The sequence below is a fragment of the Aphis gossypii genome, unplaced genomic scaffold, assembly GCF_020184175.1.
Source record: "Aphis gossypii isolate Hap1 unplaced genomic scaffold, ASM2018417v2 Contig00727, whole genome shotgun sequence".
NCBI classification, from domain to species: domain Eukaryota; kingdom Metazoa; phylum Arthropoda; class Insecta; order Hemiptera; family Aphididae; genus Aphis; species Aphis gossypii.
The window spans coordinates 1-10,598 of record NW_026083252.1 but is presented as its reverse complement, the minus strand read 5'-3'; the positions used below and the strand labels follow the sequence as shown (position 1 = coordinate 10,598).

The 10,598-nt window shown below is 29.1% G+C and overlaps 3 protein-coding genes across 3 annotated transcripts; all 3 read left to right on the top strand.

Annotated features, from left to right (window-relative positions):
* The first annotated feature begins 342 nt into the window (after nucleotides 1–342).
* LOC126555155 (uncharacterized) lies at nucleotides 343–2,185 on the top strand. The gene is made up of 7 exons (XM_050210114.1): nucleotides 343–466; nucleotides 550–922; nucleotides 977–1,177; nucleotides 1,252–1,338; nucleotides 1,402–1,544; nucleotides 1,672–1,827; nucleotides 2,057–2,185. Exons 1-6 carry the CDS (start codon nucleotides 366–368, stop codon nucleotides 1,736–1,738), a joined length of 972 nt encoding a protein of 323 aa, XP_050066071.1. The 5' UTR covers nucleotides 343–365; the 3' UTR covers nucleotides 1,739–1,827; nucleotides 2,057–2,185.
* Nucleotides 2,186–3,010: 825 nt separating this feature from the next.
* On the top strand, nucleotides 3,011–3,427 carry LOC126555157 (P2X purinoceptor 7-like). The gene is made up of 2 exons (XM_050210116.1): nucleotides 3,011–3,233; nucleotides 3,333–3,427. The coding sequence occupies exons 1-2, from the start codon at nucleotides 3,011–3,013 to the stop codon at nucleotides 3,425–3,427; spliced, it is 318 nt and encodes a 105-aa protein (XP_050066073.1).
* A 226-nt stretch (nucleotides 3,428–3,653) lies between these two features.
* LOC126555156 (uncharacterized) lies at nucleotides 3,654–7,831 on the top strand (the record flags this gene model as incomplete). The annotated part of the gene is made up of 2 exons (XM_050210115.1): nucleotides 3,654–3,751; nucleotides 6,934–7,831. Coding segments are annotated over 2 exons (996 nt in total), but the record flags the coding sequence as incomplete, so codon positions are not given.
* Between the last annotated feature and the right edge of the window lie 2,767 nt (nucleotides 7,832–10,598).

Below are 10,598 nucleotides of genomic sequence, written 5' to 3'. Positions count from 1 at the left end.
TTTTAGAAAACTTACAACGTAATCGAACGTATAGGATTATACCAGGCGTTCACAACAAATCAAGTGTATACATAGACAATTTATATTATAAATATTATAAAAAAAGTGTTGTAAAAAATAAAATGTTAGTATATTAAACTGTTACTTAATATTTTTTATGTTTTAATAGTAAAAAAAAAATAAAAAATACTAATAAAAAAAAACATACTTTCATTATGTTCATAAGGTACTTGATTTGTGAAAAGCAAAGGAACAAAAAAGTGGAGCAATATTGTCCAGCTACAGCTATTATTAATATAGAAACTGAAGGAAATTATTTAGACCTTTAGCCTGGAGGACACAATCATGGAGCAGTTCAATTAGACATGGATATGCCATTCTTGAGACAAGCAGTAGGAAGAAGATCAACCGCAATAGGCGCCATGTCTCTGCCAATTAGACGAATCTACAATGAAGAAATCATTAGGTAAATAAACTTATAGAATAGTCACTATTAGAAGATAAATTACCTTATACTGTACCTTATAATGTCCTCTTCATAATTTTTAGTCATCCTCGAGGAAGTTGGTCATATACTTTCCAACAAGCACAGTTGAGATGCAAAAGAATGCGGAACCGTCGAAGACCAAAAATTCCCCAAACAATTCAGGAATTGGTCAATTTTTTAAATATGCCAGAGCACGCAGAATATTCTACAACGATTCAAGAACCACCATCAACATTTTTTCAACAGGCATTAATATTAGAAGGAGTATTTGTAGGAGTCATTTTTGCCAATACTGAATTCATACGTCGATTCAGCAATGAACTCCTAACCGTCAAGTTTGCAGGATGTGATGGCACCTTTAAGACAGTTCCAAAATCACCAAAACATCTAAAAAAGGGATCATTAATGACATTTCATGTTGTGTACAAAAATGTTGTAAGTTTACAATTAACAAGTTAAAAAATAAGTTACTTTATTTTTATTTTTTAGTCTTTCCCAGTTGTCTATGCACTCTTGACCAATGCCACAGAAGATATATATACTGCATTTTTTCAAATTGTCCGTAGTTTACTACCATTAAATTATGGTCAATTGACTATTATAACTGATTTTGAGCGTGGATTGATGAATGCAGTTACAATAGTATTTCCTGAAAGTCAATTACAGTGCTGCTGGTTTCATTACTGTCAAGTAAAAAATATTAACATATAAATAATGTCAAACCTCATAAACATATATCCTATACCTATCATTACATTTTCCAGTCAATTGTAAGATACTGTCGCCGAAAAAATAATTTGGTATATGATTTGTTCAAGACCAACGTTATAGCTGCTAATGTTTTGCGCATGGTAATAAATTAAATTATATTATTTTTTATTTTTAAAATTAAAATATCAATATTCATAACATAGCTATTAGCACTGGCCCATCTACCAGCTACCAGAGGTCATCCAAATTGCCAACAATTTAGTATGGAAGATGGCTATAGAGAAATCATAGCCTATGTCCAGCAATATCCAGATGTGTACAATCGCATGCAAACATTTTTATTTGAGTATGTTACCAAAATATATAAGTAACATATACATATAGTTTCCATTCTAAATAAAATAAAAAAATAAAAGCATTAATATTTTATATTAATATATAATATAAAACTAAATTATGTGTTTTATTGATAGATACATTGGACATTTTTGGATGACTCAGGTTGGACCATCTTTAATTAGTGTTTTAAGTTTTTGGTAGTGAAATAAGGACCAATAATTATCTGGAATCGTTTCACAACCAATTATTAAGATTTTTTGGTAACCATCCAAATATATGGGACTTTTTACGTAAGAAACTTTGAAGTATTAGACTTTTCTCCAATTTCTTGTTTCTATAAAAATGCATTATACTTTATTATTTATAGAAAAACTTAGAATATTGGAAAACCAATTTTTTGTAGAATTCATACAAGCTTGCAAAAATCTAACAGTACCTACTTACTTTATTTATAAAATATTTTAATACAATACCTATATATCGTTAATAAATACATACCTTATGTTCCTCTATGTTTAGATAAGAGATCAAACTTCTAGAAGTGAACGGGCTGCCAATACTCATTTATTAAAAAGAGCCATTGAGCAACTCAATGAACATGGCAATATAATACAATGCCTTATACAAATGGGCCATGCTAATGATGCATATCTGAGACGTCAAATCGGCCCTATATCATTGATTTTATTTTTATTATATTTGACTACCTATTTATTATTATTTATTATTTTTTATTATTGACTATTTATTCGATTAATGTATTAGACTAATGCTAATTTAATAGCTATAATTTGACTATTTATGTACAATCTTTTTTCAAACTCATTTCAAATTCATTTTTTTTTTTTGTATAAGCGTTAAAACTACTAATTTGTACGGACTATATCAAAATCGGGAAAATTTGCAAGTAATTTTGTCGTTGAAAATTCAAAAAAATAACATTAACAAGCGTAACAATAATGATTTATCCTCAAACGAATTTAAAAGAATAAGTCGTTCTTATTTGAATATTATCACTAATTATAATTTAGTTGTTACTTACTTTAAAATGCTTCTTTGAGTTTTGACCATGTGAATCGCCATCGTGTAAATAATTAAACGTTTCGTGTAAAATGTAAATACTTAACTGTTGTTATATAATAAAATTAATTTTATTTACGTTATTTTTAGCTGCTTGATAATTAGCACATTATTTTATTTTTATGTTGGTCACACCCTAAATGACAAAATTATTGTTTTTAAAATTATAGTTTTTGCTGTTGGCAACAATGCTTCTTCAGTAATATTATATTTTGGAAGAAGTGTTCTACGCCCGTTGATAACTATGATTATTTAGAGTACGAAGAGTCAGTAGTTAGCTACAACGATAGATCTAAATTAGCTGTAACAGAGTGGTGCTCATGTGGGAAATGTGAAAAACAGATAAATGACCGTGAATGTGTATGTTGTTTTAAACTTCCGAATATTTTTAAAATGTGCATGAACAATGAGTGCATAACGAAAAATGCTTTATTTTCAAAAATTATATTAGATGAAGACATTTTAAAAATTACCAGACAGTACATGATTTCAAAAACAAAGAAGAAAACCAAAAAAATAAGTTTACAATCAGCTACTATGGAAAATAAAGCCTGGAGATATATTTGCTACAAACAGTTTACACTTTGGGTTAATTCATGGATGCCAATTGGAAGAGGTAAGTAAATTTGTTTTCGATAATGTTAGAGTAATAAAATCATAGGTAGATAAAAAAATCAAACAATGTATTCTTTATTGTGTTTGTTTTATACTATAGGAAATAGAGTTGTTATTCCAGCATGTGTGGTCAAAAAAATTCGTGAACGTTATCCTGAAGAAAACGGACTGTATATTGGTTTTCAAAACCAGTAATTCATGTAGGTAATCTATTTCTTATTATAGTCTATTAAACATTATAATTTATAATGTACTAGGTACATAAAATAATAATATGTAAGTTGTTAGTTTTATAGTCGTATAAAACCTACTAAACATCTAAAACTCTGTGTGAATTCATGTATTTTATTTTCAATTTTTTTACGCATTTATTTTAGTTCTTATGTTATGAATTATAATAACACATTTGTTTCAAATCAATTTTGTTTTGTCACAGGTGAAAAATGATATCTCTTCTGAGCCGTACAATCGAGTACAACAACCGATTACACCTGAAGAAAAATTAGCATTAACGTTGAGGTAATAAAGTTTAAATTATATTCTTAATAAATAATAATAATTAGTACCTAACTTATTTATACGATTTATAAATTAATGAGCGATTTAAAAACTATTAATTTTATAATTGGAAAAAGTAATTAAAATTATATAAAATATTATGACGTATAAAAAGTCGATTTAAAATAAAATAATTCGATATAAAATCAAAATCATAATTGTATGAATATAATTATGTGTAATTGTTAAAATATAAAAAAAAAATCAATGTATGAAAAGAAATACCATTTTATACTTTTTACTTATGATTTATAAACTGAAGTATCATATTGAGCAAAATTTGTAAAGTCTTGAGGTTCTGGAACTCATCGTCATCTGCTGCATGCGTTTCGTTTACCGATGGGCTAAATGGCGACACGTTTGAAATAGATCTAAAAATAAATAAACAATATTTTAGTTAATAGAAACACATTTTGGATTTGAATATATAATTAAAAATGTATTAATTGATTTAATTATGATTTAAGTATAATTAAAGTGTAATGTGCCTACCTTCGTTCAAACTCGACTTTGTCCAAGAACGCAACATTTTGGGCTAAAGGCCAAGGTTTTTTTAGCGAACTTTGAGATCCTGTACCTAGTTTTTTTTTACTTTTCATGTATGTGTCTCTTATATTTCTCCACCTTTTTTTACAATCGTTCACTAAATTGTATTCAATAATAATAAAATAAATTAATATAGTCACCTATCACCTATGCATATACAGAAATACATGACAAATGAAATAACTTTTGTTTTGACCTATATTTTTTTATATGATGATTTATTGACTTGTGATACACGTGTACAACATTTTTTATTTTATTTTTTTAATAATTAAATTAATTTACAATGTAAATATAATTGAACATTTTGTTAAAATAATTCAAAGTATCCAATTTATATTCAAAAATTATCCAATTTAGGTTTTATAAAAATGTTGATTATAAAATAATTTACAAAGTCAAATGGTTTATATTATATTATTTTTTTAAAATTACAAATTTTTGAATGACAATGATTAAAAAATATTTTGATTTCAAAAAGTACCTTTTTAAATTATTCTATAATAATTTTAAAAGTTTATACTTTTAAACTTTGAATTAAAATATTTTTTATAGCTAGATCAAATTTACCTAACAAAAATAATAAGATTTCTATTTTTTTAGTTTTTTTTTTTTTTACAAATATCAATAAAATTTTTTTTGTTGGGCCAAAAATCGTGAAAATTTAATAAAATACTTCTAAAATATTGTCACATTAGAAGTAGAAAAATATTTAAAATACATAGGTACAATTTTTTTATAGTTAAATTAAGTAAAATTTTGTACGAAACGACAAAAAACAAATGTACCTATTTCATTTGTCAGGTTTTTCTGTTTCACGGTATATTCTGTTTATGTACATACGATTATAAACTAAGTGATTAAACTAATTGTTATATTTCATATAATTATTTTAATTATCTATTTATATTACTTTTAACTTTGATTAGTAATATATGAAGTAGTAATTTAATATTTTCAAATTTATAAATTCGTACATCTATACATTTACGAGGTGTGTTCAATAAATACCCAGACAAAATTTATTAAAAATTATATTTCAAACTTACAATTTATTTAAATGGATCACCTTCAAAATAGTGTCCTTTAGCTTCGATACAATGATCCCAACGGTCTTGCCACTTTTTGAAACACCTTTGAATTTCCTCCATAGTTATAGCCTTTAGCTCTTGTGTCGCGTTATGGATAGTTTCGTTAACGTCTTCGAATCTATGGCCTTTGAGGGTACTTTTTAATCTCGGAAACAAAAAAAAATCACACGGAGCTAAGTCAGGTGAATATGGTGGGTGAGGTACCACTGGTATATTTTTAGATGCCAAAAATTCACGTATGGAAAGTGCTGAATGCGCTGGTGCATTGTCATGGTGCAAAAACCATGACTTTGATTTCCACACTTCTGGTCTTTTACGGCGTACTTTCTCTCTTAATCTTTCTAATACTTGTTTATAGAACACTTGATTTATTGTCTGACCCGTAGGTACAAACTCATAATGAACTAAACCAAAAAAATCAAAAAAAACAATGAGCATTGCTTTGATGTTTGATCGGACCTGACGACATTTTTTTGGACGAGGTGAATTTGCGGTCTTCCATTGCGATGATTGCACTTTGGTTTCAGGATCATATCCATATACCCATGTTTCATCACCCGTAATAATTGATTTTATAAAATTTGGGTCACTAGAAACCCGATTTTTTAGTTCTAAACACACTTCAATGCGATGTTCCATTTGCTCCTCCGTTAACAACTTTGGTACTAATTTTGCGGACACTCTTCTCATACCCAATTCATCTGATAAAATTGAATGACAAGTGCCAATTGATATACCAACTTCATTGGCTACTTCTCTAACAGTTAATCTTCGATCGTTTCTAATTTTGTTTCGAACAAGATCAACGGTATCATTTGTTTTTGATGATAATGGACGCCCAGAACGATGATCATCTTCAATGGATATCCGACCTTCTTTAAAACGTTTGAACCAGTCAAAAGTTACACAACGGCTTAGTGAAACATCTCCAAAAGCTAATTTAATCATTTCAAAAGTTTCCGTAGCATTTTTACCAATTTTGAAACAAAATTTAATACACGCACGTTGCTCCGTAATATTATCCATCGTAAAATCGCAATTTTATACAAAACGACCAACTTTGAACACGTATTGTCGATTACTGATTTGAGATAATGATTATTGTTATATACTGCAATAATAGTCATTATCTCTAGTTTATTTTGGTATAACAATATTAGCGATAACACTAAAAGTTTTTCTGTAATAATTTTAGTCTGGGTATTTATTGAACACACCTCGTATTTATCTATTGTATTTTTTTTATTTTTAAATGCCAATACAATAATACCTATAATATAATATATTACATAAGAACACAATTTTTTCTAAAATTTTAATTATTGGGAAAATTAAAATATTTAAAAACACGAAGTATTATTTAATAGCATTAAAAATGATAATACGCGAATAAAATCATTCAATATAATTAATATAAATATACTTTAAATAATAAATTTATTTATTTAAACATAATTTGTATCTATAGAAGAATTATATTTGTAATTATAATTTATTCCAATTTAGATATATTGCGACCGGAGAATCATTTCGCTCATTATCATTTTCGTTTCAAATTTCTAACAGTTACATAAGCAAAATTATCAAAGAAACATTGGAAGCTCTGAAATTTAGACTTATGACAATATTTCTACCCAATACTAATACAGTCGACTTTAAGCCTAAATCTGAGGAATTTTGGACAAAATGGAATTTTCCTAATTGTATCCTTGCAATTAACGGAAAACACGTCCGTATACGTTGCCCAAGTAATGGAGGATCCTTGTATTATAACTATAAGGACTATTTCTTAACAGTTTTATTAGCAATGGTAGATGCTAATTACAACTTTGTGGCAGTCGACGTTGGATCTTACGGAAGAGAAGGCGATAGTGGTATTTTCTTGAAATCTAATTTGGGCAAAAAAGTTTTGAATGGTACATTTGGATTTCCAGATGCAAATGTATTGCCTGGTTCAGATACTGTACTACCTTACGTTATCATAGGAGATGAGGTGTTTAGATTACATACACACATCATGAAGCCATACACTAGGAAATCAGCTAAATATGATGCTTCAAAAGCAGTATTTAATTACCGACTAAGTCGAGCGCGTCGTGTAACTGAAAATGCATTTGGACTATTGAGCCAAGTATTTCGTGTTTTCTATCAAACAATAAATATTAATCCGGAAACTTGTGACAGTATGATACTTGTTGCCTGCTGTCTTCATAATATGTTGAGAGAAGGATATTTGGAAAAAAATGGAAAAGTGTTTTATTATTATGACTCAGAAGAATCTAGACCAATAAATAACATGATTTCAATTGTACGCGAAGGTGGATTTTCAAATGCCGACGGTTTTCATGTGAGGGATGCATTTAAGCAATTTTTTATGAATGAAGGAGCTGTATCGTTTCAATGAAATTATAGTAGTAATTAATAGTAATATGTATTAATAGTTATTATAATACCTAATAAATAAATAATTATAATGCTGTTTTAATTTAAATATTAAAAGATGTGTTATACCTAGTGTTAAGAAAAGAAAAAAAATACTTACCAGATCTACAAACATTTTTAGAAATATATTTCCAGCATTCTTCTTTAACCACGTTATCCATATGTTTAAGATAAGCACTATCATATATCATCTCATGAGATCGAACATTTTCTATTAATAATTCATCTTCAGTAGAGGTAAAAAAAATTTCGCCATTTCACCTGTAGTTACTTATATACTTACACGTAAAACAGTCAACGGCGTAATCACTATACTACTATTATAGACTATAGTAGGTACTATACTATACTGTGTGCACTAAACAATGTTATCGCAATTCTAAGTTTGTATAGTGTTTACGATTTATGGAAATCGACTATTTTTACTATTATATGAAACTATGGGAGTAATCAAAATGTTCTTCGAGAGCGACAAGTATAGAATTTATCAAATCCCGGTTAAATTAGAATTAGATATTCTTCGAATAACTTAGTAAGTACCTAATTGTCCAGTTATCAGTTATTTATTTATTAATTATACAACAATATTATATAATAACTAGATAATTATTAATATTTATTAGGAACTGTAATTTATTATAAAACTTATAAGTTTAAATTATAAAGCCATGAAATTATGCTGTTATTATTTACTTATATACGTTTTAGTTTACCTTTAAATCACCCACTTTACCAAAATTAAAAATCAAGAGCAAACTCAGCTATGTTAATGAGAGTGATCAGTGGTCCGCGTCTGACGCTTAGCACTCCTATCGGGGCAGTAACGTTGCGTCATGACGCTAGACGCACAACGTCTGACGCATCTAGGAAAGCAGTTCAGAAAAATACACGTCGTCTACTCGTCTGTTACTTACGTCTGATGCAGCTTCTAAACGCAACGTCTATAGTACGCGTCACGAAAACGTGCGGATGACCGCAGCGCGCCGTGTGTCGATTTTTCTGAAAGCCAGTCGGCCTCAATATTTGATCCATCACAGGTATGCGCCACCGGCGCGACGGGTACTATACGTTTTGAAAAATAACAACTAACCTGCACCTTTCAAAATGTCCCTGTCTTTTGTCAACTCTTGGCGCGTTCGGTACTGTGATCTATTGTGAATTTAGCTGTGCATACCTACAATTTTTGATCACGTGTTTTTGAAATGGCGACTTTTACACACCACGATATTCACAGTCAAAGTAAAAAAGTGATTTACCGGGTATACAGTTTTTTAAAAAAACTCAAAAAATTACTGCCGAAGCGTGTGGAATAAGTGAACGAAGTATACAAAATATTGTTGCTGAAGTAAAAAAATATGAAAACGATGATACACCAACTTCAAGAAGCCTATTCGTGTCACCGAGAAAATCGTATAAACGGAAGAAGGTCATGACAGATATTGACGATTTCAACGTTGACGTGGTCAGAAGAACTGTTCATGAATTTTATGACCAAGGTAATTGGATTAATCTAAAATTTTTTTTTTATTTTAAAAAAACATATATAATATCCTACCTACGACCTACCTCATATTAAATTTATAACGCATTTTTAACTGAAAATATAATCCTCAAATGTTTGTCACTTTTACATGTAAATGGAAACTATAATATATAAAAACATTATTATAGGTGAATATCCAACATCTCAAAAAATTTGTGAATCCACGAGGAAAAAAATTAACTTTGAAGGATCAAGGTCATCAGTACAGAGGATTTTGCGCTCCTTGAACTTCAAATACAAAAAGTGTTGCAATGGACGTACATTTTTAATGGAACGAAACGATATCGTGGCACTCCGAAACATATTTTTGAGAAAAATGTGTAATTTACGTTCCAGTGGTGACACAAGACCTGTCATTTATTTAGATGAGACTTGGGTGAACCAGAACCATTCAAGAAACCATATTTGGCAAAACGATATGGATAGCGAAGGATTCAAAGTGCCAACCGGTAAAGGCGGTCGTCTGATTGTATGCCATGCTGGAGCAGCTAAATTTGGATTTATATGTGGCTCAAAATTAATTTTCCGAAGTAAAAATTATGGTGACTACCGCTCACAGATGAATAGTCAAATATTTCATGACTGGTTTCAAAATATGCTGCAACTATTGGACGAGCCATGTGTTATTGTGATGAATAATGCATCATATCACAGCGTACTAGCGGAGAATGTGCCGAAATAAAATACAAAAAAATCCGATGTTCAAAAGTGGCATCCGATAAAGGCATCGATTTTTCTCCTACAGAAACCTTGGCGGAACTAAGAGAAAAAGTAAAAATAGCAAAACCGCGTGAACAACGATACCAGTTGGACGAGTTGGCATATTAAATGGGGCATGAAGTGATCAGAATGCCGCCTTATTACTGTCAATACAACCCGATTGAACTAATTTGGGCGCAGGTAAAAGGTGAAGTTGCAACCAAAAATACAACATTTAAAATAGCCGACGTCGAAAAACTAATGCACGAAGCTATAGATGCAGTTACCAAAGAAAATTGTGAAAAATGTGTAAGACACACAGAACAACTACAAAATAAAGATTTTGAAAAAGAAGGATTCAGAGATATTTTTTTTATTATAAAATATATTGCACATTTTTTATACATTGATAGTATTATTATTATTATTGTTTTAACTATTTCTATTGTTTTTAATTAATTCACGTTTTTATTGAGAAAATTATATA